Source organism: Nyctereutes procyonoides, unplaced genomic scaffold (genome assembly GCF_905146905.1).
Source record: "Nyctereutes procyonoides isolate TBG_1078 unplaced genomic scaffold, NYPRO_anot_genome, whole genome shotgun sequence".
Lineage (NCBI taxonomy): Eukaryota > Metazoa > Chordata > Mammalia > Carnivora > Canidae > Nyctereutes > Nyctereutes procyonoides.
The window spans coordinates 29,978,329-30,005,336 of NW_026575042.1; the positions used below are offsets into that span (position 1 = coordinate 29,978,329).

Here is a 27,008-nt window from a genome sequence, read left to right on the forward strand (position 1 = left end):
GCCCCGATGTTTCAGAAAATGGGAAAAACCCCTCACAAATATATCATCTCAACCTAGCTACAAGAAGAATTTGGCAGGTGCAGAAGCTGAAACACATGCTTCTTCTAAATAGAGCTTTTGTTCTTTTTTATTGTTTTCTTTTTACGTAGGCTTCATGCTGGGCATGAACTCAGAACTCTGAGGTCAAGACCTGAGCTGAGATCAAGAGTTGGACACTTAACCAACTGAGCCATCCAGGCACCCCTCTTTTTTTTTTATATCTTAATGAACAGGATACCAAATGTTGTAAATGAAATATATTAGAGGAAATCTGAATAGGCCAGAAAACATTTAAATATATCTGTTGTGGCACAGATCTTCATGAATGAAAACAGATGGCACAGATAAAATAATTTTGTTTTTGATTCAGACTCTGTGGTATTTTCAAGCTGTTCAAGTGCCAGGATTAAGTCAGGCTGAAAATGACATCTCCTTGATATTTGCTGGTGAGTTTTAACCTTTTAGGCTCTTACAAGCCGTATGGTTATCAAACAAAACCATTCTCTAACACAAAGAAAAATGGCAGGTGGAGAAAAAAGCATGACCATTGGGTACGGGTGTGGTACAACAAAGAAAGTGATGTAAACAGTATATAACATGAAGCACAGTTAGCCATCTACAAAGTCTAAGGCTATTTCTTCTAGGAACATTGAATTTGAGGTGAAATAAACTTCAGTTGGTCTTAGCTTTACTACTACACTTACCTTTAATTCAAATTGGAATGAAAAACAATTATGAGGTAAGTACCATTTTACAATGAAATTTCTACTTAGTAAAAAAATGTTTATCATACAATCCTACAATTAAGAAAAAGCCCCAATCTAACGTGTTCTCTTGAATATCTGTTATTTTTAATGGAGGAAACACCCTTTGAAATTCACTTACTCCACCTCTAGAAAGGTTTGTACAGGGACGTCTGGGTGGCTCAGTGGTTGGGCATCTGCCTTTGGCTCAGGGCATGATCCTAGGATTCAGGACTGATTCCTGCATCTGACTACCTGCATGGAGCCCACTTCTCCCTCTGCCTGTGTCTCTACCTCTCTCTCTGGGTATGTGTCTCTCATGAATAAATAAATGGAATCTTAAAAAATAATAATAAAAAAAAACAAAGGTTTACTTATGAAATCTGGATGGGAAAAAAAAATTTAAACCTTATGATAAATTAAATTTCTTAAATTAAAAGAAAGAGATCAGTTGATTTGTCTATGTAAAACTACTGCACATTAAAAAAAGCAAAATTAGAACCCCCCCAAAAAAACTTATTGGGGGAAAATATTTCATATATGGCCCACAAGAGGATGGGAAGAGTACCAAATCTGTTACAAGTCATTTAGAAAGCAAAGTGGTAGACAAATAACACATTCTATTGGCAAAGTTCCATGGAAACAGACACTTCCATTATTGATGGGTATACAAATAATATCCCTCGGTAGTAAAACTTGGCAATATCCATCAAAATTACAGATCCAATTATTCTTTAATCCATCAATCCAACTTCTGGGCTTTATCCTACAGATGTACTGTTCCAGAATGAAAACTGCAGTAGTACTGTTTATACTTGCAAAGCACTGGACATAAAGCAATAGCCACCAATAGATTATTTAAATAATATACTCTGCTGTGTCCATATAATGGAACCTTTCCAAACAAACAAACAAACAAACAAACAAACAAGGAACCTTTCTATGCACTTATCTGAAAGAACTCTACAATTATTCTGTACTGTGAATAGTAAGAACATTATCTTTTGTGTAATAAAGAGACAATTACACATGATTAATCACATCCTTCAACACTTCCCAAATTAATTTCAGTTTCCCACATTATCTACAAAGATGCTTTCTGTAACATTATTTGTAATACCAAAACACTAGAAATACTCTGCAGGTCCTATAGTAGCTGAGTGGGAAGACAAATTATGACCCACACAACAAAATATTACTTAGCTACAAAAACGACATTTATAGTGAATTTGGAGTAACATAAAAATGCTAAGTAAAAAACTCATATACGATATGAATATGTAATATGGATACTAAAGAGAAATAATGAGATTATCCAAATGTTCAATACATATCTCAATATCAATGATATTTTCAGTGATAATACAGTATATAGTTTAGTCAGATTGCTTTCCAAACATCTATCACTGAGCAAAATGGCACTACAAGAGAAATGAGTATGGAGAGAGAGATTCTTCAGGAATGAGGGACATTGCTATGGTAAGGCAGGTAAGGATGAGAGACAATTTATGGTGAGCAGCCATTTGGAATCATAAAGACTCTCTTCTTAGGGATATGAGAAATAGGAGACAAGTACCAAAAATGGGGGTGGGGGGAGACACTAAAGGAACAAGTAAGCACTTTGATACGTTGCTTAAGGCAAATGATGCCTTCCCCTAATCTCCAAGCTATATGATTGTCTTTCATGTCTTGGCAAGTCTACCCTATCAATACCAGCTCCTCTAGTTCTGTCTAGGGAGAAGGAAAATATAGGAAAAGCCAAGCAATAAACTAGTTTCACTTATTTCATAGGGTATATGCTACCAGAAGAGGCTTGATCCTGAGATCCTTTATGCCCCAGGGGCTGGGTATTTGTGTAAGTTAGCAAAAAATGATGTGTGAATTTGAAATATGTAAAGATTCTAGCATTATACTGATTTACAAGAAAAGAATCCTATTTACAAGGAAGCGTGTGATTGTTTGGGGTAAAAAACAAAGGAAAAGGCCACTTTTTTTTTTTTTTTTTAATTTTAGGGCAGCCCGGGTGGCTCAGCAGTTTAGTGCCGCCTTCAGCCCAGGGTGTAGTCCTGGAGACCCAGGATCAAGTCCTGCGTTGGGCTCCCTGCATGGAAGCTGCTTCTCCCTCTGCCTGTGTCGCTGCCTCTCTCTCTCTCTGTGTCTCTCATGAATGAATAAATAAAATATTTAAATAATAAAAAAATAAAAAAAAAACAAAGATTTTATTTATTCCTGAGAGACACACACACAGAGAGAGAGAGAGAGGCAGAGACATAGGCAGAGGGAGAAGCAGGCTCCTTATGGGGAGCCTGATGCAGGACTCGATCATGGGGCCCCAGGATCACACCCTGAGCTGAAGACAGATCACGCCCTGAGCTGAAGACACTCAACCATTGAGCCACCCAGGCATCCCTTACATACCCTTTAAAAAATACCAAGATTCTATAATAGATGACACCATGGAATAACAAAGATGTGTAAGAAGAGATTGTATGATAAAGTGGAAATAGCATAAGACAGAAGATCTAGATTTAAAATTCCAGCTCCATTGCTAAACTTGTGTCTGGAGGATAAGTTAAACTCTGATTGATGGAAAAAAAATAAATAAATAAACTCTGACGGGCTGAATTAATTAATTAATTAATTCATTCATTCATTCATGTATTTAATGATTATTCAGTAAACTGGTACCATAAATAAGGCACACAGCTAAATGTTGAAGATATAGCAGGATACATGATTGCTATGGAAGACAGAACATTTTACTAAGTACTAACAGCAGAGTGAGATAGTACTATAGGAGTAAAGCGTACATACATCTGACTTAATCTAAAAGGGTTAAGGAAGGCTTCCTGAATTAAGTAACATTAAGGTCAGACCTGAATCTGAATCCCAAATAAGAGTTAGGGAGCTAAAGTGGAGTGGGAAGAGTATTCTAGATGGGAGTAATAGCACTAAACAAAGGCCACAAGTCAGTATTGTATCTATATGTAAAACATTATAGACTTGTTAATTATGGAGGCTGCAGTTATAGAGAAGTCATTAAAGAAGTATAGCATCAAGGAAAGTAAAATGGATAATCAGAAGGGGAAGTATGGTTATTTATTCAAAATATTGACTATATGCCAGACACTATTCTAGGCACTTGGGGTGTATCAGTGAAGAAAGCAAATAAAAGTCCCCGTTCTAATGAAGCTTATATTCTAATACAGGGAGAGACAACAGCAAACATAAGACAAATGATACAGTACATTAGCAGAGGATAAGTACTATGGGTAAGGTGGACTGGAATACAGGCAAGTGAGGGGCATTTTAAATAGCGTCATCAGGGATTGCCTCAGTGAGGTGTGGAGGTAACTGGGACAAAACCTTGAGAGATGAGGGAGTGAGACTTGCAAATATTAGGAGGAAGCACATTCCAGACAGACAGAAGAGCCAGTACAAAAGCCCTAAGAGGGAATGTGCTTGGTACATTCCAAGACAGCAAGGAAGTTGGTGTGGCAGACCAAATAAGCAAAATGTAAATTAGTCAGAAATAAGGTGAGAGAGGCAATGAGGGATGGAAGCAGACCATGCAGGATTTTGTAGGCCTCGGAATTTAGGGGAGGGCTACTTGTTCACTTTATACTGCTCTAGTGTATGTAAGATCAAGAAAAAGAAGTAAGAGAGTAGGCTTGGGAAGATGGCAGAGTAGGGGGATCACTGTCCCAAGTTTACAATAGATACCAATCACATCTGAGTAAATAAACTGGAGAACTATCTGAAGACTAGCAGAACAAACTCCACAACTAACTGTAGAAAAGAAGCCACGTTGAAGAGGTTAGAGAGAATCGAAAAGGTGGTTGGGGGAGCTGCCTGCAGGATGGAAGGAACTGCAGGTGCAGAGAGGGGAAAGCATCATGGGGCCCATACAGGGAAAACAAATCCCCATATTATCTGGCCTTGAAGACTGGAGGGGCTGAATTCCATGCATCTGTATAACTTGTGGGACTTAGAGTTGGACTTTATAAGTCAGCTGACTCAGCATTGGGCAAATGGAGAGGGGAGTGATAGCTGGGCACCCATCCCTAAAGAGAGAATAGGCTGCAGAGAGGCAACATAGAAGTGACAGTTTGTACAATGGGAGGGAGATCTGTTTACACTGACTTTGGAGTGTGTCCGGGGACTTCTCTGGGAACAAAGGAGTTCATGGGTACCATTTCCCTTCTCCCTACTCCCCCCTCCTAAACACAGAGCCACTTGTGGGAGATGGTGTTGTGCAGTCACTTGCTGCCTAACCTGCTAGCAATGCACCTGCACTGTTCTCCCAGAAGACTTGCCTAGTCCAAGCCTCCTGGGTTCAGCACGAATTTTGTTAATGCCTCTGCATTTCAGAGGGCCCAGCCTAGGACTAGTAGCTCAGAACAAATATTGCTAACACCACCGTCCTGTCCCCAAGCTCTTCTGTAGCCATGCCCCCTCAGAACCAGGCTTCGTGGGTTTCACTAACATCACAGAGAACAAGCACAGCCCACAACAGGCTGAGATTCAGTGCAGATGTCTGGACTGAAAGGAAAAGCAACTCAGACACAACAGCAGGATGCAAACAACACACACAGAAGACTCTTGTGAAGTGCCAGGTTCTGGTGAACAGGGGGATCCTGTGCTGTAGGGCACTACAGGACCTTTTTTTTTCATAAAACCATGACTTTCATTAGCAGAAGACATAGCTGACTTTCCTAACAAACAGAAACAGACACAAAGAAATAGACAAAAATGAGGAGATAAAAAATATGTCCCAAATGAACGAATAACATAAAATCACAGCAGGAGATCTAAGTGAAGCAGAAATAAGGGCCTGATAAAGAATTTAAAGTAATAATAATAAAGATACTTATTGGACTCCAGAAAAAGATGAAGGACATTAGCAAAACCATTGAGAAAGAGAGAAAAACTAACATATCAGAGATGAAAAAAACTCGAAAAAAACTTATTAGAGACAAAAAAACTCAATGATGAAATTAAAAATACAATATACGAAATAAATAGTAGGCTACAGAAAGCAGAGGAATGTATCAGTGACCTGGAGGACAAAGTAATGGAAAGCAACCAAGCTGAAAAGTGGCAGACCAACAAATACTGCAAAATGAGAACAGAATTAAAGAACTCAGTGACTCCATCAAGCATAATAATGTTCATATTATAGGGATCCCAAAAGAGAGAGAAAGGGAGGCAGAAAATGTATTTGAAGAAATAAGAGGAAAAATTTGAGAAGGGAAACACAGATCCAGATTCAGGAGGCACAGAGATGCCCCCAACAAATTCAACCCAAGGAGGTCCACACCAAGACACACAATAATTAAAATGGCAAAAAAAAAAAAAAAAAAAAGAGTGATAAAGAATTTTAAAGGTTGCAAGAAAAAAAAAAGATAGTTTTATACAAAGGAAACCTCTAAGGCTATTAGTTGATTTCTTTTAGTAGAAACTTTGCAGGACAGAAGAAAGTGGCATGATGTGTGAAAGGGGAAAATCTGTAGTCAAAAATATTCTATCCAGGGGCGCCTCGGTGGCTCAGGCAGTTAGTTAAGTGTCTGTCTTTGGCTCAGGTCATGATCTCGAGGTCTTGGGATTGAGCCCTGCATTGGGCTCCTGTTCAGCCGGGAGTCCGCTTCTCCCTCTGCTCCTCCTCCTGTTTATGCTCTGTCTCTGTCTCAAAAAAATAAATAAAATCTTAAAAAAAAAAAAAAAGAATACTCTATCTAGCAAAGCTATCATTTAGAATACAAGGAAAGATAGAGTTTCCCAAAGTTAGAAGAATTCATGACCATTAAACCAGCTCTACAAGAAATATTAAGGGAGACTAAGTGGAAAATCAAAATCATAAAGAAGAGTTAAAAAAATAGGAAGCACAAAAGCGAATAAAGAAATCCCCCCAAATACATACATGTGTGTGTATGTGTGTGTATCTGTAAAAATCAGTCAAGAAGCACAAAATAAAAGCATATAAAATAAGATGACAAATATCTGAAGCATGGAAGGAAGAGAAGTAAAGAATGAGTTCAAAATTAAGTGACCATCAGCTTAATATAGACTGCTATGTGAATAAAGTGTTACATATAAACCAAATGGTAACCATAAGTCAGAAAACAGTAATAGTATGAAAAAATAAAGTGTGAGGAATCCAAATGTATCACTAAATAAAACCAGCAAACCAAGAAATAGAGAAAGAGAAGAAAGGATCAGAATAAAACTGCAAAAACAACCACAAAACAAGTAACAAAACTTGTTAATTACATATATATAATTTAATTACTTTGAGTGTAAATGGAGTAAATAGTCCAATCAAAAGACATAGGGTGACAGAATGGATAAAAAACAAGACACATCCACATGCTGCCTAGAAGAGACTCATTTCAGATCTAAAGATACCTAGCAGATTGAAAGTGAAGGGATAGGGCAGACTGGGTGGCTCAGTGGTTTAGCACTGCCTTCAGTCCAGGGCCTGATCCTGGGGACCCGGAATCGAGTCCGTCAGGCTCCCTACATGGAGGCTGCTTCTCCCTCTGCCTGTGTCTCTGCATGCAGTCCCCTCTCTGTCTCTCATGAATAAATAAATAAAATCTTAAAAAAAAAAAAAGTGAAGGGCTAGAGAAACATCTTTCATGAAAATGGATGCCAAAAGAAAGCCAGAGTAGCAATATTTCTATTGGACAAAACAGGCTTTAGAACAAAATGTGTAAAAAGAGACAAAGAAGGACATTATATAATAATAAAGGAGACACTCCAACAAGAGGATATAACATTAATAAATATATATGTACTCAACATGGGAGCACCCAGATACATAAATAACAAACGAACCAATCAACAGTAATATAATAACAGCAGGTGACTTTAACACCTCACTTACATCAATGGATAGATCATCCAAATAGAAAATCAACAAGGAAACACTGGCTTTGAATGCCACACTGGACCAGAAGGATTTAGCAGATATATTCAGAACATTTGGAACTAAAGCAACTGAATATACATTCTTTCCAAGTGCACATGGAATATTCTCTAGGATAAATCACATATTAGTGCACAAAACAAGCTTCAACAAACTCAAAAAGATTGAAATCATACCATTCATCTTTTCTTATCACAGTGGTATGAAACTAGAAGCTGGGGCACATCGGTGGGTCAGTGGTTAAGCATCTGCCTTCAGCTGAGGTCGTGATCCCAGGGTTCTGAGATCGAGTCCCACATCAGGCTCCCACAGGAAGCCTGCTTCTCCCTCTGTCTATATCTCTGTCTTTCTCTGTGTGCCTCTCATGAATACATAAATAAAATCTTAAAAAAAAAAAAACACAACTAGAAGCCAACCACAAAAAAAAAAAAATCTGCATGGAAGTTAAATAACATGCTACTACACAATGAATGTGGCAACCAAGAAATCAAAGAAGAAATAAAGTACACAGAAACAAGAAACAAGCAAAAATGAAAACACAAGAGTCCAAAACATTTGGGATGTAGCAAAAACAGTTCTAGGAGATAAGATAATAGCAATACTGGTCTACCTCAACACCAAGAAAAATCTCAAATAACCTAACCTTAACACCTAAAGGAGTCAGAAAAAGAACAAACAAAATCCAAAACGAGCAGAAGGAAGGAAATAATTAATCTTTAGATTAGAGCAGAAATATATGATATATAAACTAAAAAATAATAGATCAATGAAACCAGGAGCTGGTTCTTCCTTCCTCCTTCTCCTTCTCCTTCCTTCCATCCCTCCCTCCCTCCTTCCCTCCCTCCCTTTCTTTATAAGATTTTATTTACTTATTTGGGATGCCTGGGTGGCTCAGCGGTTGAGCATCTGCCTTTGGCTCAGGGTATGATCCTGGAGTCCGAGGATCGAGTCCCACATCAGGCTCCCTATTAGGAGACTGCTTCTGCCTCTGCCTGGGTCTCTGCCTCTCTCTCTCTGTCTCTCATGAATAGATAAATAAAATCTTAAAAAAAATAGAAGAAGGAAAACTTTCAAAATCATTTTATAAGGCCAATATCACCCTGATACCAAAACCCAACAAAGTCAACCACAAAAAAAAAAAAAAAAAAAAGAGAACTATGGGCCAATATCTCTGATGAATATAAATGCAAAAAACTTCAAAAAAATATTGGTAAACCAAATCAAACAACACATTAAAAAAATCATTCACCATAAGCAAGTGGGATTTCCGGATGCAAGGGTGGCTCAATATTTATAAAACAATCACTGTGATATAACACATCAGTAAGAGGAAGGATAAAAACCATATGATCATTTCAATAGATGCAGAAAAAGCATTTGACAAAGTACATCCATTCGTGATAAAAACCCTCAAAGTAGGTTTAGAGGTAACACACCTCAACATATTAAAGGCCATATATGGAAAAGCCCACAGTGAACATCAAACACAATGGTGAAAAACTGACAGCTTTTCCCCCACGGCCAAGCTTGTTCTTAGGATATCCACTCTCACCACTTTTATTCAACATAGTACTAGAAGTCCTAGCCATAGCAATCAGACAACAAGAAGAAATAAAAGGCATTCAAATTGCTCAGGAAGAAGTAAAACTCTCACTATTTGCAGATGATATGACATTATATATAGAAAACCCTAAAGCCCCCACCAAAAAACTACTAGAAGTGATAAATGAATTCAGTAAAGTTTCAGGATACAAAACCACTGTGCTGAAATCTGTGGCATTTGTATACACTAATAATGAAGCAGCAGAAAGAAAACAATCTCATTTACAACTGAATCAAAAATAATAAGATACCTGGGAATAAACCTAACCAAAAAGGTGAAAGACTTGTGCTCCAAAAACTCTAAGACATTGATGAAAGAAACTGAGGGTGACACAAAGAAATGGAAAAATACTCTATGCTCATGGACTGGCAGAACAAATGTTGTTAAATGTCTATACTACTAAAAGCAATCTATAGGTTTTACGCAACCTGTATCAAAATACCAAGAGCATTTTTCACAGAACTAGAACAAACAATCCTGAGATGTATATGGAGCCACAAAAGACCCCGAATAGCCAGAGTAACCTCAAAAAAGGAAAGCAGAGCTGGAGGCATCACAATTCCAGACCTCAAGTTACATTACAAAGCTGTAGTCATCAAAACAGCATGGTACTGGCACAAAAGTAGACACACAGACCAATGGAACAGAAAACCCAGCAATAAACCCATAATATATGGTCAATTAGTCTTCAACAAAGCAGGAAAGAATATCCAATGGTAAAAGACCATCTCTTCAACAAATGGTGCTAGGAAAACTTGACAGCTATATGCAAAAGAATGAAACTAGATCACTTTCTTATATCATACACAAAAATAAACTCAAAATGAATTATTAAAGACCTAAATGTGAGACCTGAAATCATAAAAATCCTAGAAGAGAACACAGGCTGTAACTTATTTGACATTAACTGTAGCAACTTCTTTCTAAATCTGTCTCTTGAGGCAAGGGGAAAAAAAGCAAAAATAAACTATTGGGACTACATCAAACTAAAAAGCTTCTGCATAATGAAGAAAACAATCAAAGAATACAAAATCACTAATGGGATACATGTACCCATCTGTTTATAGCAGCATTATTTATAATAGCCAAGATATGGAAGGAGCCCAAGTGTCCATCAGTTGATGAATGGATAAAGATACACACACACACACACAGGAATATTATTCAGCCATAAAAAAGAATGAAATCTTGCCATGTGCAATGACATGAAAGGAGTTAGACAGTATAATAGTAAGTGAAATAAGTCAGAGAAAGACAAATGAGTGAAATAAGATTTCACTCATATGTGGCATTTAAGAAACGAATGAGCAAAGAGAAAAAAAGAGAGGGAGAGGTAAATCAAGAAAAAAATCTTAATTATAGAGAACAAATTGATGGTTACTACAGGGGAGGTTAGTAGGGGATGAGTGAAATAGGTGATGGGGATTAAGGAGTGCACTTGCTCCTGTAAGCACCAGGTGATGTATGGAATTGATGAATCACTATATTGTATGCCTGAAATATAACACTATATTTTAATTATACAGAAATTTTAAAAAATAAAAATAAATGCACCATACATTTTTGGAGGTAATTACATCAAATAGATATGTTCATGAGGACAAAAATTGTAGGAGTATCATAAACAGCAAGTTCACCTACATGTGAAGTACATTTCTTTGCTTCTCATGGAAAACATATTACAAAATTACAAAACTGAAGAAGTGATTGAAAGTATGCAACTAGGAGCTTAAGGGAAGATGTTGTTCAAGGGGCAGAAGGTTTTAGCTATGCAAGATAAATAAGTTCTAGAGAGTTAATGTACAACCACATGACTACAGTTAACAGCTTGAAATTTGCTAGGAGAGTTGATCTTAAGTTTCTCACCACACATACATAACTATGTGAGGTGATGGATGTTAATTGCCTTGATTGGGGTGAATATTTCACAATGTATAAATATGTATCAAATTATCAAGTTTTACATCTTAAACATAAACAATTTTTAATTGTCACTATACCTCAGTAGAGTTGGAAGAAAAGGATGTACAGCTAAAAATGCTGGAAAAACAGTACTGTTGAGGTATGTCAGGGAGTTTATCGAAATGTTTTGTTGAAGTTTTGGTGTTTGTTGGTCTCTTAAGTTTTATAGCTTGTTGTGATGCATTTCTCATTTTAAAGAAATATTTTTGTACAAAAAAAAAAAAAAAAAGAAAGAAAACAACAACCAAGAGGTAAGAGGGTAAGAGAAGGGGAAAGACCAGATAGTCTAGAAAAACAGGGATAACATTAGGTGCAGCATCTGTCAGAAGGCATCAGAGACCAATGATCAGCCATGGTAAGAGATGCATCCCTTCCCCGGCCAAGTCAGCAGCCCAGGAAGAGCGCCCTGGGTGTGCTGCTAGTCTAAGGGGGTGCAGGATAGACAGCACTATTCCGCACTTGGAATAGTGTGGAAGAGCCCGCCAAGAGATTATTTATTGCTCATCTCTTAGCAACTTTGCTTTCAGTGACTTCACATTGATATTTTAAGTTGGCTTTGGTGGGAGTATCTACACCTTGGAAAATGAAAAACACCATAAATCCATGCTTTTTTTTTTTTTTTTTTTTTTTTGTGAGTTGGCTTAGCTACATGCAAAGGACCCTTCCTCAAAGAATGGTGAATAACAAGGAGGAGAAGCTGGCAGTATTCTCAGACTTAAATTGTGGGAAGATGAAGGAAAAGGAAGACAAAGATCCAGTGACTTAGAGCCTCTTTTCAGTGAATCTACAAGAAACTTTGATCAACTGCTGGGAGAAAAATTGGCTTGGGTCTGAAATTAGCTCTGCAGGTGGAGACTGAGCCTAGCTTTGCATGAGAAAAGAAATAAAGGGAATTGTTATACAAATACATGGAGACTTCAGTTCAAATAAGAAGGGCTGAATCTGCATGAATCCCTTCTCTAATTTTCGTTTGTTTGGAAGCAAGGAAAAAACAATGTCCCCAGACTGAAGGATTTTGAAGGTTTATATGCTGGTCTTTGAAAAAAAAAAAAAAGAAAGAAAGAAAGAAAGAAAGGTTATAAGAAGGCAAGAAAGTTTAAAGTCATGGGGAAAGGCATACTCTGGGGTCAATGACAGGGAAAAAATATAGAAAAACCAAGAGTAGTCTAATAGCTTAAGTAAAATATTAAATGATATGGCACAAAAAATATTGTTCTACACATGCCTAATTATCATTCAGAATTTAGTCCGTGATAATTTAAGATAATTTCTTTTTAAAAAGAGAACTTTCTGGGTCAAAGTCCTTTTTCTTTTCTTTCTTAGACAAAATAACTTTTCAGAGTATTCTACAAGTGCTCATTAGCTGCCTTGATGCTCTCTCGAGTATATTTTTTTGGTTTGGCCTTTGGTTCCCCAGCTGCAAGCACTTTCTTGTTCCTTTCTTCTAAGTGGAAACTTTGAAAGGTCCGTAGTTTTTGAAACAAGATAGAATTCCTTCAAATTTGTACCCTAAGACATCTTGGAACTTGGATAGGACTTCACAGCATGGTGATACAAAAAATAAAAGATCAAGTGCTCACAAGGTTAAATTTCAGGAAAGCCCTCTTGGATGCAAGACAAAGGCGGGGTAATAAAACGAAAACAAAAGTAGCCTGAGTTAAAGAGGTCATTTGATTTTACTCTGCACTCAAGACTGCTCCTCTCTGCACACTGAAACAGGTTGGTTTTTTCTTTTTCTCATTCTAACTTGGATAAGATTATTTTTTAAAGTCCAAAGACTTTGTATATTTACCTATGTAGAGGGAATCTTGATGCACAAAAGTCTAAATGTTAACATGCAAAAAAGAGCTATATAAAAACAGCTATGTACTTTAATCTTAAAAATCTGAATATAGCAAGAAGAAAATATTTTATTATTTCTGGTATTATTTTAATCCCATTACTTGCCTATGAAACTTTGTTAATGAGAAACTAGGTATTGCTATACCATTTTTTTCTGCTTTGTTTTACAAATGCTATTTTTTTTATTCTTGTCGTAATTATAAAGACATCTAAAATGTGTTCCTATATATCTGCCAGAAGGATCATTTCTGCAAATAATTTCCATTCTTATCCTATTTGCCCACATTTTTAGTAAGATTCTTATTTAAAAATATACTTCCTTAATATCTTATATTATTTGGGCATATTATTCCTTATCATCAGGTTCTCATTTGAGATGAATGAGAAAGAAAGAACAAAGTTCATACTGGGTTAATAATTAACACATAAGAAAATGATGACCAGAACGGTCTTCCAGATTGGAACTTTTCAAAAAAACTTAAGTATAAACATAGTCATTTTAAGCTGTTGGCACCTGGTTTTTACATAATGAAAGCAGTTCTTCCAGGACTTCCTCATCAAGGAGCCTTCTTTGCTTTATTCATCCAAAAAGGGTAAGAATATATTTTTGGAAATGTACCATAAGATGACACACTGCTTTGAAAATAATATTTTCATTAATGATGATGTAAGAATGTCAGAGCTTCTTCCAAGGATAAAAATAACCAAACGGAGACAGAAAAGCTAAGGAAAAGGCAAAATAAAACTCAGCAATATAAAACACTGAAAGTGATTTTTACATACATTTTAAAACTTGTGAATTCTGTGCAAGTTCATCTTAATAATGAACCAAAATGGTAAAACAACTAATGATGAGACCAGAAGATTCCTGCCATATCATGTATCCAATTCTAGACTAGTAGCTCTACCTGTTTGTAAAACCTTAAGTTTGACAAGTATTTACTGAGCACCTAGTATATACCAGTCACTCTATAAGGTAGTAGTTATAAACATAAATCCAACAGGTCATACTCTTAGGAAACTAAGAAACCCATCTTTTCCACAGGATGGGGTCAATTCTCTGAGAATGAACGTGGGTATGTATGTAGATATTGGATCGGGAAAGTCTTCTGCGGAGGCGATGGCCAAGTTAATTGAGGAGGAATTGGCCCTTTAAGGAAGGGCAGGAAATAGTCTATCAGATGAAGGAACAGAATGAGTAATGATGTAGACACGTGCTGCAGCATAGCATGTGCCAACAAACTGCTTGCAAATGAGTACTATAACTGTCTGGGGCGTGTAGTAGAGAGATGTACCACAGCGTGGGTGCATAGTAGTAGAGGGATGTAGCAGGAACCATGGGTAGGATCACATTATGGAGGGAGCCTTGGGCATCATGCTAAGGAGCCTGGATTGTAGCTTTCAGGTGAAGAAATTGTCTTTCAGGTAAGGAATTAAGCAGAAGAGTGACAGATTGACATTTCAGAGACGGAGAACTCTGCTGGCAATAAGAAAAATGATTTTGGCAAAGAGGTGGTAAGGAGGAATAAGAATAGCAAATACCAGTTGGGAAGGTACTGTAATAGGTAAGAAACCCTGATGGTTGAATTGTGCAGATGTGTCAAAGAGGGCAAATTAAGAGGAAGAGGCAGATTCACAATCTGTTTGGAAGGTAAAAATCAGAATTTAGGAGCTGACTGGAAATTAGAGATGAAGGTGAGGGAAGTCAAGGACAGTGTAGGCTTAAGGCTTAGCTAACTGGGGGAATGATGCTACTGAATGGTAGCATGCATTCAGCATGTGTGACAGGTTTTGAAGGTAAGTTAACTAGAGGAGATTTTGTTTTATAAAGGCCATCTAGTGAAAGTAAGAATAGGGGCAGGCTGGGTGGCTCAGCGGTTTAGCGCTTTTTATTTTATCTTTAAAAAAATAAATAAAAATAAATTTATTTTAAAATAACAAATAAATTACCTCAGTGTTTATTCTTACTTTTTTTTAAAAAAGATTTTATTTATTTATTCATGAGAGACATACAGAGAGAGAGAGAGGCAGAGACACAGGCAGAGGAGAAACAGGCTCCATGCAGGGAGCCCAATGTGGGACTCCATCCTGGCACTCCAGGACCACGCCCGGGGCTTAAGACAGCACTAAACTGCTGAGTCACTGGGGCTACCCATGAATTTATTTTTAAAAATAAGTTTATAAATAATAAAAATAAATTTCTTTTAGATAAATAAAATAATCTTTTATTTAATTTACTGTTGATAAACTGCATAAGAACCAAAAAGTTGTATATGTAAAAAATAGAATATTTTTTATTCCTTTTGTTGAAATCTGACTAACTTTTCATATTTTAAAAACTATTTTTACATAAAAATCATTACTTTGATTTAGGATTTAATGTTTAGGAAAATTCCTCAGGGTATTATTTTTATCTTTCTTGTGTAAATCCCAGCTCCTGCACATAGACTTGTAAAAACAAAGGATGAAGAACTAATCTTAGGGATGTATTCCAATGTGGCCTCCACTGAAGAGTTCTAAATTTCAAAAAGCAGCAGATTCAGCCTCACCTAGGTTATGGCAACAATCTCTCTAGTAAAAGAACAAAACATATGTTAGATTAAAAAGTGCTTCCTTTTATGGGGCGTCTGAGTGGTTTAGGTGGTTAAGCGTCTGCCTTCGGCTCAGGTCATAATCCTGTAGTCCAGGGATGGGGCCCCATGTGAAGCCCCACTTTGGGCTCCCTACTTGGCAGGGAGTCTACTTCTCCCTCTGCCCCTCACCCTGCTCATACACTCTCTCTCTCTCATAAATAAATAAATAAATGGAAGAATGAGTGAATGAATGAATGAATTCTTTAGAAAAAAGTGCTTCCTTTTAAACAATATTAAAATGAATATTCTGTATTCTTTTTGACATTTACAGTGGAGCCATGGCTTTGGAACACAACCAGTCAACGGATTACTATTATGAGGAAAATGAAGTGAATGGCACTCATGACTACAGTCAGTATGAAGTGATCTGTATAAAAGAAGAAGTCAGAAAATTTGCAAAAGTTTTCCTGCCTGCCTTCTTCACAATAGCTTTCATCATTGGAATTGCAGGCAATTCCATAGTAGTGGCAATTTATGCCTATTACAAGAAGCAGAGAACCAAAACAGATGTGTACATCTTGAATTTGGCAGTGGCAGATCTACTCCTTCTATTCACTCTGCCTTTTTGGGCAGTGAATGCAGTTCATGGGTGGGTTTTAGGGAGAATCATGTGCAAAGTCACTTCAGCCTTATACACGGTCAACTTTGTGTCTGGAATGCAGTTTCTGGCTTGTATCAGCATAGACCGATACTGGGCAGTAACTAAAGCCCCAAGTCAGTCAGGAGTGGGGAGAACATGCTGGCTTGTCTGTTTCTGTGTCTGGATGACTGCCATCTTGCTGAGTATACCTCAGCTGGTTTTTTATACGGTAAATCACAAGGCCAGGTGCCTTCCCATCTTTCCATATTACCTAGGAACTTCGGTGAAAGCATCAATTCAAATGCTGGAAATCTGCATCGGATTTGTAATACCCTTTCTTATCATGGGAGTGTGCTATTTTGTCACAGCAAGGACCCTCATCAGGATGCCCGACATTAAAAAATCCCGACCCCTCAAAGTTCTGCTCACAGTGGTTATAGTTTTCATGGTCACTCAGCTGCCTTATAACATTGTCAGGCTCTGCCAAGTCATAGACATCATCTACTCCCTCATCACTGACTGCGACATGAGCAAACGCATGGATGTTGCCATCCAAATTACAGAGAGCATTGCACTTTTTCACAGCTGCCTCAACCCAATCCTCTATGTTTTCATGGGAGCCTCTTTTAAAAACTACATTATCAAAGTTGCTAAGAAATATGGGTCCTGGAGAAGACAAAGACGGAATGTGGAAGAGATTCCTTTTGATTCAGAAGATCCCACAGAGCCAACTAGTACTTTTAGCATTTAAATGTGAAACTGCTGTCTCCTGCTTCGATACACATGAATGATGTTTCTCCTTCAGATAAAACATCTGCTTTATTGTGAAACTTAAATCTCAAATCTCAAGTTGGTGCCAACTTACAGCAATCAAGAGGTGGGGGAGGATGGGGCAAATGTAGCAGCCAAGAAGAAGAGGAAACGAAATAATAAATGTGCAAAACATGAACTTAAAATTAACAATACAAGAAAATAGTATTAACAGGCATAAATAATAAAGACACCATTCTATGAATTAGACCATCTGAAACAGATTAATAAAAAGACATATTAAGGAGCATTTCTGATTTTAAATGATTTAAATTTTAATGTAAGAATGATTTTACTGCATGATTTCAGTAACTGAATAACTACACACAAAGTTTAATCCTTTTTTCCTGTTTCTTAGTTTATAAGTGATTTCCAAAGAGCCCAGAAAGAATAACAATTGAACAATCAAAAAATACATAAAAAGCTTTACTGGTCCTTTTAATACATCCCTAGTAAATTTCATTTTTTTTTCTTTTTATCCCTGATAAATTTCTGAACACATAATTTGCTTCCATGTTGTTAATTTTCTTTAGTAATAAACTGGTTATCCTGTTAGAAGCAATCTTTCGATAATCATATACTTTACCTAGGTGCCAATTTTGCAGTTTCCTAAAGGGCTCATCATTTATGTGAATCTATTACTGAGAGTTGACTAAATACATTTCTTATGTATAGATTCTGATTTTTTGCTTAAGCACTTGTATTTTTAAGCAATAAAAATATGTGACACAATAAACAATTTTTAATAACATGTACATCTTATCTCTTTAAATCTAATTATTTATAAATTATTAGAGTTCATTTAATATATCCCTACTGAAATTTAATTTTAATAGGTATTACAATGATCAACAGTGTGCACTAATATGAATTTTCTGTCACAAACTACAAAAAATTGTGAACTATAAAACTGAAGAGAAAAAAATGTTTTCTGCTCTTAAAAGAAATATTGCCTAATCAAGATATGCTATCTTAAAATTACTTTTCTTGAGATGCCTGTGTGGCACTGCTGGTTGAGCCTCTGGCTCTTGGTTTTGGCTCAAGTCATGATCTCCGGGTTCTGAGATCAATCCCCACATTGGGCTCTGCACTCAGCATGGAGTCTGCTTAGAGTTTCTTTCCCTTTCTCCTTTTCCCCTCCCTGCTCCCACCCTTACACTCTTTCCCTCTCTCCTAAATAAATAAGTATTTAAAAAGAAATAAAAATTACTTTTCTTTTTATCAAATATTTCTAAATTTGAATATGCTTTCAAAGGTAGAATTTAAAGAACTATGATCATGAAACTAATAACTATCATATTCTAACATAGTAGCTGGGACAAAGGATGGATCTGAATACTCACCACTGCTCCACCATTTCTTGCCATTAATTACATAGCTGTCTCCATCTCGTTGGATGCTACATTCAATGTTTGTGGCATCACTTGAAGCTACATTGGGCTCTATAAATAAGCAAAGGTTGAATTTATAGGCAGGCAAACATCAATAATTTACAAAAGAGACTTTAGATAAGGAAATCTGAACTCTTTGGGGATAGAGGAATGTTCCTATCCTTTCCCCCTTCCACCCTGGTTCTCCTATAACCTACACTTAGTAGGTATTCAATAAATGTGCATTGGAAGAATGAACGAATGGATTTCGAACACTGGGGATCAGCAATTGTGTCCTTGTTTTCCTCACAGATACATGGTTTGAGATAACTCACTCAATCCTTTCTCCAATTATCAAAAGTAGATTAAAAATATTGTTCTTTATTGCCCACAATGGAAATCTACTAAATACTAAGATTTTGCAAGCTGGATTCCCGCACCACCTAGTTTACTATCTTAGATAATTTCTAACTGTGCCTTGCAAATTCCATCAGTAATGCTTTCATTTTGCATTTTGTAAAGCCTGCTCAACACAATGTCGTCAGAAAGTTTTCCATGGGACACCCTCACACAATTGCTTTACTATATGGCATTTCAAAATGTACAGGCTAGCCCTCAATCATAGTAATCTGTACTTGTTACTATGCTGCTCTTTTAAATGAGTCCTGATATTTTTTGTGTTCTATTTCTATAACTAGAGACCTATGGGGCTTCTTTAGAGAGAGAGAGCTGTGTACTTATTTTATAACCTCCAATTAGTTCTTTGTAGACAACATCATACTGCAGATGTTCAATAAATGTCTCTTACTGATTTTAAATGGAGATCCGTTGTGCTATTATAAATATATGCAATGTTATAGAAGACTTTTTAATCTGGCCAAAATTATGGCCAGATGACATTTAGTTTAATAGTAAGCTCAACTATAAAATGATGACTTTTTCCTTTGAAGAATTTTTTTTAATTTAAATTTATCTTGCCAACATATAGTATAACACCCAGTGCTCATCTCATCATGTGCTCTCCTTAATGCCTGTCACCCAGTTACCCCATCCCCTCATCTACCTCCCCTCCTTTGAAGAATTCTTAATTGCTGCTTCCTATGTACAAATGGTACCAAACCCATTTTTATTAACATGCTCCTAATTTTACTTCTCTTCATGATCATAATTTGAACTATGTGACCAGCATTGGTGAATGTTGTATTTTTCTAGGTTTATGGCAGAATTAAGTATTTGTAACTACAATAAAAATTATTACAAAGATGAATATTTCATAGATAAGAGCAAAAAAGATAATAGATATGCATAGATGGCAATTTTAGAAATGTTAAGTCAAAAGATTATGAAGTTAGGTTTACTCTGCTGCTAAATGCCTAAAGTAGACTATCAGGAAACATCAACTGGTATCCTCCCAAAGGGTAGGATAATTTTATTCTGCACATTTAAACATGTCAAAATTTGAAACTGAGCTCAAAACATATACATATCTCTGTCCATGGGCAAATTTGCCTGAAACACAGAGTCACCTCTTTCATTTCTTTACATCATCCATAACTCCAGGATGACTGACTGCACAAGGGGAGAACCATGATTTGCTTTTACCTGTCATACAGAAGCAGGAGGCAATGTTCCCTTGAAGAAGAGGCTCGAGCCACTGCTGCTTTTGCTTTTCACTTCCATATTGGTGGAGCACTTCCATGTTCCCTGTGTCTGTAAGTAATAAGAAAAAACATTTCTTTTGCATTTAAAAACCTACCAATGTAAAAAAATAAAATAAAATAAAAACTTCCCAATGTGAAATCCAAACTTTATGTTGATAATATACACATGTATCTTTTTAAAGCAAATGTTTGCTTACAAAAATATTTTGAAACGTAAGAGTAAATGTGATTTTTATGAAGGTACACCATAAATAGTTATAAGTATATGGCATTTGGTGCATATTTATTCAACTTGTGTTGAATTACACACACTTGTCTGCTTCACCTCAATAAAGCATGGCTTTTTTTTTTTAAGATTTTATTTATTTATTCATGAGAGACACAGAGAGAGAGGCAGAGACACAGACAGAGGGGAGAAGCAGGCTCCTCAGTGGAGCCTGATGTGGGACTCGATCCCAGGTCTCCAGGACCATGCCCTGAGCTGAAGGTAGATGCTCAACCACTGAGCTACCCAGGCGTCCCAATAAAGCATGACTTTAATGACATCTGACTCAATTAGGACTAAGGGAAACAATTTACTGTTTTAATCTTTCCTTGCTATCTTGCAAATATGCTTTGCTAGGCCTAACTGCAGTGCTCCTGGAGAACAATTATTATTCTATGCTCTACTGAGACTCCAGTGCTGAGACTCCTGCTCCTCAAACATACACTGTGCTAACTTTATCCATCATTCCTAAGTAAATTTCTGCTTCTGAACCACTTCCATTGTGAGGAATCTCTGATTACCTAGTCAGAAATATCTCCTTCCTCAAACTCAGAGAGTAATTATTGTCTTTTTACCTATACCATTACTCTTACTTTTGTGCACCCCTACCATCTAGCGGAGTACTAGGTCATATCTCAAGAATGCTAAATACAGGTTAGCCCTGGTGGCTCAGAGGCTTAGCACCTGCCTTCAGCCCAGGGCCTGATCCTAGAGACCTGGGATCGAGTCCCACGTCAGGCTCTCTGCATGGAGCCTGCTTCTCACCCTACATGTATCTCTGCTTCTCTCTATGTGTGTCTCTCATGAATAAATAAATAAAATCTTAAAAAAAAAAAGAATGCTAAATACAAAATCCCAGATGGAAAATGACAGCAGATAACTTCAAAGATCCTTTCCAACCCCCAGAAGGCATTGTTCAGTTACTGATACACTAGTATCAGTCTCATATAACAAAGGATGCATCATGTCTGCCATGGAGCAAAACATTCTAGGAGCTTTTCTCTGATATCTGTTCCTATCAAACAATTAAAAAAATACTATTTAAAACCTTTCCCTTGAAACGGATTACTCAAAATTTTTTAAAAAGATCTATTCATTTTGTTTTAGAGAGAGAGAGAGAGAGATGGGGGGCAGAGAGAATCTCAAGCAGTCTCCTCTCTGAGCAGGGAGCCTTGATCCCACAACCCTAATCTTAGGTTGATGGGGGGCAGAGAGAATCTCAAGCAGTCTCCTCTCTGAGCAGGGAGCCTTGATCCCACAACCCTAATCTTAGGTTGACCTAAGCTGAGCTGAAATCAAGAGTCTGATGCCCAACTGACTGAGCCACCCAGGTGCCCTGATTATTCATAAGATTTTCAGGAAGAATTTTTCAATATTACCTCTAAACATGACTTGAACATGGGGTGCCTGGGTGGCTCAGTCAGTTAAATGTCTGCCTTTGGCTTAGGTCATGATCCCAGGGTCCTGAGATCAAGCCTCACATCAGGCTCCCTGCCCAGCGGGGTTAGCCCACTTTTCCCTCTTCTCTGCTGCTCCCTCTGTTTGTTCTCTCTCTCTCTCTCTCAAATAAATAATTTTTTTTTAAATTTTAAAAATAAATCTGACTTGAAGGATAGTCCCTAAGATGCCTATGAAAACGGAGTTAAATCCAAGTTAAGTCTCTCAAAATGTGTTTCCACTCTGTTCAGACACTACTAACCGAGCCAAAGTTATATTAAAATGCACAAAATTCCTAGTAGATTAACATTAGCTTAAAATTCTTTTTGACTGAGGCAGAAAATGAGTCTTGAGATCTAATTAATGAAGCTCATTGTTTCCTTTGCTTATTTTAAATTCATGGTTTGTTATAGTTCAAATGAGGTAAATATTGAATAATATCTTTCCAAAAATTGCAAGTTTATTCTGAGAAGCTGGCGAAATGACACTATCATTTATAGGCTGGTAAATAGTCCAGATAAGTTACTTCTACAAAAAACAATCCCCTAAATCAGCCCAAAGGCACCCCAAATTTTCTAGTAATAGCTATAGAATTAAAATAGCTATTTTCAACATTCTAACATAAAATGTCATATGACTTCATGAAGGGCAAAAAAAGAAAAGACAAATTGGAAGACTACATATGTTTCCTATAAGCTTTTAGAACTATTTGGAAAGTTTGAGTAACAATTCATCTTTTAAAATTAAAAAAACCTTCAAAGTATTTAATTGGCATCAATTACATTCCCTTCTTTATCTGTTTTGGAAATGATCTAAAACACAATGCCCCAAGGCCTTCATGAAGATAATTCCAAGTCTACCGTGCAAACACTTTGCTATGCAACCAGACTGTGTTTTCTCTCAGATATACAATATACTTCTTTGTGGCAGTTCCATCCTTCATTAACTCTTTATGGGAGGGAGAGCTTTAACAGCAGGGCCATACAATGAGCACAAAAGGTAATACTGACTTCTAACTTGTTCAGTGACAATATAAGATATCATACCATCATCCTTTTACAACAAATCAAATGTTGGTCCTTGATTGCAACAGAGTAACTAGAGTAACTTGGGGGAAAAAAAGACAAAAGACATTCCCAGGGTTTACCCGAGACCTACCGAATCAAATCCCCAGGGATGGAGCCTGTGAATCTTTGTGTGTGTGTGTGTGTGTTTTGTTTGTCTATTTTAAGTTCCTTAGCCAGTTCTTTGACAAATCCAGGTTTGGAAACCTCTTCTATAGACTACATTCCAGGTTTATCTCTTCCATATTATCTTTTAAAGAAAAGTTGGCTTCCTTCCTTTATTCTTCCAACTTTTCATGCCATTATCTTTGGAGGCATCCTTGACTTTCCCATATCCAATCAGGAAATTCTCTTTGCTCTTCCTTCAAAATATACTTAGGATATTTCTGCTTCTCACCTTTTCCACTGCTACCACCCTGGAACAAATCCCCATCATCTCTAACTAGGATTATTACAACAGACTCCCTACTTCCTTCCTTCCCCCCTTTTGTTAATTCTCAACATAGTAGTCAAAGTGATTCTTTTAAAACTGAGGTAACATCGGGATCCCTGGGTGGCGCAGCGGTTTGGCGCCTGCCTTTGGCCCAGGGCGCGATCCTGGAGACCCGGGATCGAATCCACATCGGGCTCCCGGTGCACGGAGCCTGCTTCTCCCTCTGCCTATGTCTCTGCGCCTCTCTCTCTCTCTCTCTGTGTGACTATCATAAATAAATAAAAATTTAAAAAATTAAAAAAAAAAAAAACTGAGGTAACATCTTGTCATTCCCCTGGTCAAATCTCCAATGGCTTCCCATTTCACAGGAGATATGAGCCCTTACCTGCCCTATAAGTCCTTTTCTTCTCTGATATCTTCTCTTAATATTTTTCCAACTAGGCCGGCTTCCTTGACTCTTCTTGTAATATACCAATCATACTTTTGCCTTAGGGTCTATGCATTTTGTTTCCTCTGCTGTGGAAACTCTTTCCCCAGATATCAGCGTGGCTAACTCTCTCGCCTTTTTACATGTTTATTGAATATCATTTTCTCAGTAAGACTTATCCTGATCATTCCGTTAAATTATAATCTGCATTTATCCCCAGCATTCCAGCGTTTTCCCTACCCAGCTGGAGCTTTTTTTTTCTTTTTTTTTTCGAAAGCACTTTTCATCTTTAAATCTACATAATTTATTCACTTACTATATTTATTATTTATTTCTGTCTCACTCCATCAGAACATCAGCTTAATGAGAGCAGGAATTTCTGTGTATTTTATTCCTTGATACATTCCAAGGATCTAGAACAGTGCCTGGCACATAGTAAGTAATCAATAAATAACTGGTGAGTAGGGATGCCTGGTCTGGCTCAGTTATAAGAGTGCGTGATTCTTGATTTCAGGGTCTGGAGTTCAAGCTCCAGGTTGAGTTTAGACATTACTTAAATTTTTAAAAACGTAAAGAAAAAAAATGGTGAAGAAATGGAGAAATAGGGAGGCTAAAAAAGATTTGGAACTCTATCCATTCCAACTAGTCATAAATATCTAATACTCAGTCATGAAACTATAATCTTTATATTGCCAGTCCGTTTGGTGGTGGCCTCTATTCACTAATATTCTTAATGTAATAATGTTTAACAAAAGAATAAATCCAATGAGAATGTCAGATCCATTTTTAAAAATATTTAAATCATAGTACCTGAAAAGTAAAATTATAGACTAGTTTATAAACGAATGACTTTGTGTAGAAAAACTTCCCGTCATAAAACAGAAAAATTTTAAACACTGCTCAAAATATCTGAGAAAGTTGTTTTTAAATAATATAGTAACCTGGTGCTTGGCAGTTAAAGACATCTGGAGCAAAAAAACATTTTCCTGTTTCTTCAGCAATCAAGGCATAGTCCACCTGGCTGAGACCACTTACAGCTGGCAAAAACAAGTTCCAGAGGCCTTCTGCTTTAGCCATTTCCTGTCAAAGTGATGAATATGCCAGAGTGAACATAATTTACCAAGAATTAAGTTTATTTAAAAAATGTACTATTTATGCTTTTTGAAATTTAAAAACAAACACTTATGAAGTTGTTTCATTTACCCTGCAGTGTGTGAAACCAAATAGTTACTAATTCATTTTTTTTTTTACTAATTCATTATAAATCAACAGTTTCCTATCTGTTAAAGAAATGCCTTTTTCTCCAACTTTCCTTATATTTGGCTGAAAAACTACATTTGCTTTCTTGAGTATTTCTTATTGAATCACAGTTATTACTGAATCTCCCACATTTGTGTATAATTATGCCAAACATACTATTTTGTACATTTTAATTTCTTACATGTGTTGTGGTTAGGATTTAAAATCATGAAATAGACTAAGCCCATGTGGAACAAATGTCCTGTTTGACTTCTATAGCAATTTCACAACAGATGGTAGTGAGTGGTGTTGGTCATCTTTTTTCTTTCAACAGCTGTAAGAAGCTATCCTCATCCTATACTTTATACAAAACTCTATGTAACCTAATTTGTATACTGTGGATTCTATTTTTAACTTTCTCTTTAAAAGTTATTATTGATATATTTATTCTCTACATATATAATAACAACAGCAATAACTAAGGTTTAAAAAAAACCACCTACATATACATTTTCTAACGTTAAAGGTTTCCTCATTTTTCTTACCTTAAGTTTATCAATCACTAAAGGTTTTTTCCATTTGTTCATTGAATTTTCATTTTGAACACAGAACTCAACTACCTCCTTAAAGTAATAACAAGAAAAAAAGTTTATTAGCTAAAGAAAATATAAAGTAAATAATGCCATAAGCTGCAAATATTCAAAGTAAATATATGTAGGCAAAGAAGCTTTTTGAGTTGCTATTAAATAAGTAATATTTCTAAGACCAGATATACAAATATAAACAATTCTAGAGGTTTGCTGCTCACGAAATTATGCTGCCTCAATATTAGACAACAGACTTCCAAAATCTTGTACCAAATTTTGAGTGTTTCATTTTTAGCAATATGGCACACTGGGTGGTCATAAGAACCCCTCTCAAAGTAGTACAATTAAAAATGTCAGAGAAAATATTTAAAAGAATTTTAAAAATACATGTAGTAATGAATAGCTGTGCTGGAAAAACAATAAGAAAATTCCTCAGCAGCCAGAAGTAAAAATCCTGACTCTTCAGGGGTTACTAAATTACTTGTTTCAAACACCATTAGCAAAAATTGGCAAAACCAAAAGTGTAACGAACAGAATCACACTCCCCAGAGACCACAGATAAAATAATAATCAGATACAGAATAAAGTATTTGTGTCCAAGAGATTTCAAGAATAAAGGAATGAATCAAAAGTATGACATGGGTTGTCAAAATTGGCCAAATTTGATAAAAAACAGAACAAAAAAAAGGATAAAGAACCAAAGGCAACCTGAGGAAAAGAAAAACCAAAGTAATGAAATTTAAAAATTCAAGCAGTGGTTCTCAAACTTTGGTGGTATCAGAATACTTGGGGCACTTGGTGAGAACACAAGGATCCATGACTTATCCTATTTCAATGAGCCTATGGCTTCTGTATTCTTTACAAGCTCTGGCAATTCGGACACTGTCAACTTTTTTTTTTTTTTAAAGATTTTATGTATTTATTCATGACAGACACACAGAGAGAGGGGCAGAGACATAGGCAGAGGGAGAAGCAGGCTCCATGCAGGTAGCCCAACATGGGACTCGATCCTGGGACTCTGGGATCACACCCTGAGCCAAAGGCAGACACTCAACCGCTAAGCCACCCAGGCCTTTCCTGACACTCCAAACTTTTGAGAACCACTGCGCTATGGATAGTCGAAAAATAGATTAGATATAGCTGAAAAAAATAAATTGGAAGAAAACATGAAGAAATCACTTCTTTATTGAATGAAGCACAGAACTTCAATAAAAGAAAATATGTATGGTTAAGGGACATGATGGATATAGAGAAAAGTTTTCGCATTAGTCTAACTGGGGACCCTAGATAAATAAGAGGGAATATTGGAAAAAATTACATCTGAGTTTTTAGAACTGATGAAAGACACCAATTCTCAAATTCAGAAAATGCAATAAAGCCAAAGC

At 36.5% G+C, this 27,008-nt stretch overlaps 2 protein-coding genes across 5 annotated transcripts in view; one reads left to right on the forward strand and one right to left on the reverse strand.

Annotated features, from left to right (window-relative positions):
- ACAD11 (acyl-CoA dehydrogenase family member 11) overlaps positions 1 to 27,008 on the reverse strand; it is a 102,687-nt gene that overhangs the window by 35,704 nt on the left and 39,975 nt on the right. For both annotated transcript variants that reach the window (XM_055321078.1, XM_055321077.1), the window contains exons 10-13: positions 25,582 to 25,659; positions 24,739 to 24,877; positions 20,113 to 20,220; positions 18,484 to 18,582 (exon numbers count right to left, since the gene is read on the reverse strand). In XM_055321078.1, the coding sequence (XP_055177053.1) occupies positions 18,484 to 18,582; positions 20,113 to 20,220; positions 24,739 to 24,877; positions 25,582 to 25,659 (424 nt within the window). The remainder of the gene's footprint in view (positions 1 to 18,483; positions 18,583 to 20,112; positions 20,221 to 24,738; positions 24,878 to 25,581; positions 25,660 to 27,008) is intronic.
- On the forward strand, positions 12,809 to 17,895 carry ACKR4 (atypical chemokine receptor 4). 3 transcript variants are annotated; one of them, XM_055321086.1, is made up of 2 exons: positions 12,809 to 12,994; positions 16,022 to 17,895. In XM_055321086.1, the coding sequence occupies exon 2, from the start codon at positions 16,029 to 16,031 to the stop codon at positions 17,079 to 17,081; it is 1,053 nt and encodes a 350-aa protein (XP_055177061.1). In that variant the 5' UTR covers positions 12,809 to 12,994; positions 16,022 to 16,028; the 3' UTR covers positions 17,082 to 17,895. The 3 variants fall into 3 exon arrangements, with proteins under 3 accessions (XP_055177061.1, XP_055177060.1, XP_055177059.1); XM_055321085.1 differs by lacking the exon at positions 12,809 to 12,994 and adding an exon at positions 13,618 to 13,710; XM_055321084.1 differs by lacking the exon at positions 12,809 to 12,994 and adding an exon at positions 14,425 to 14,542.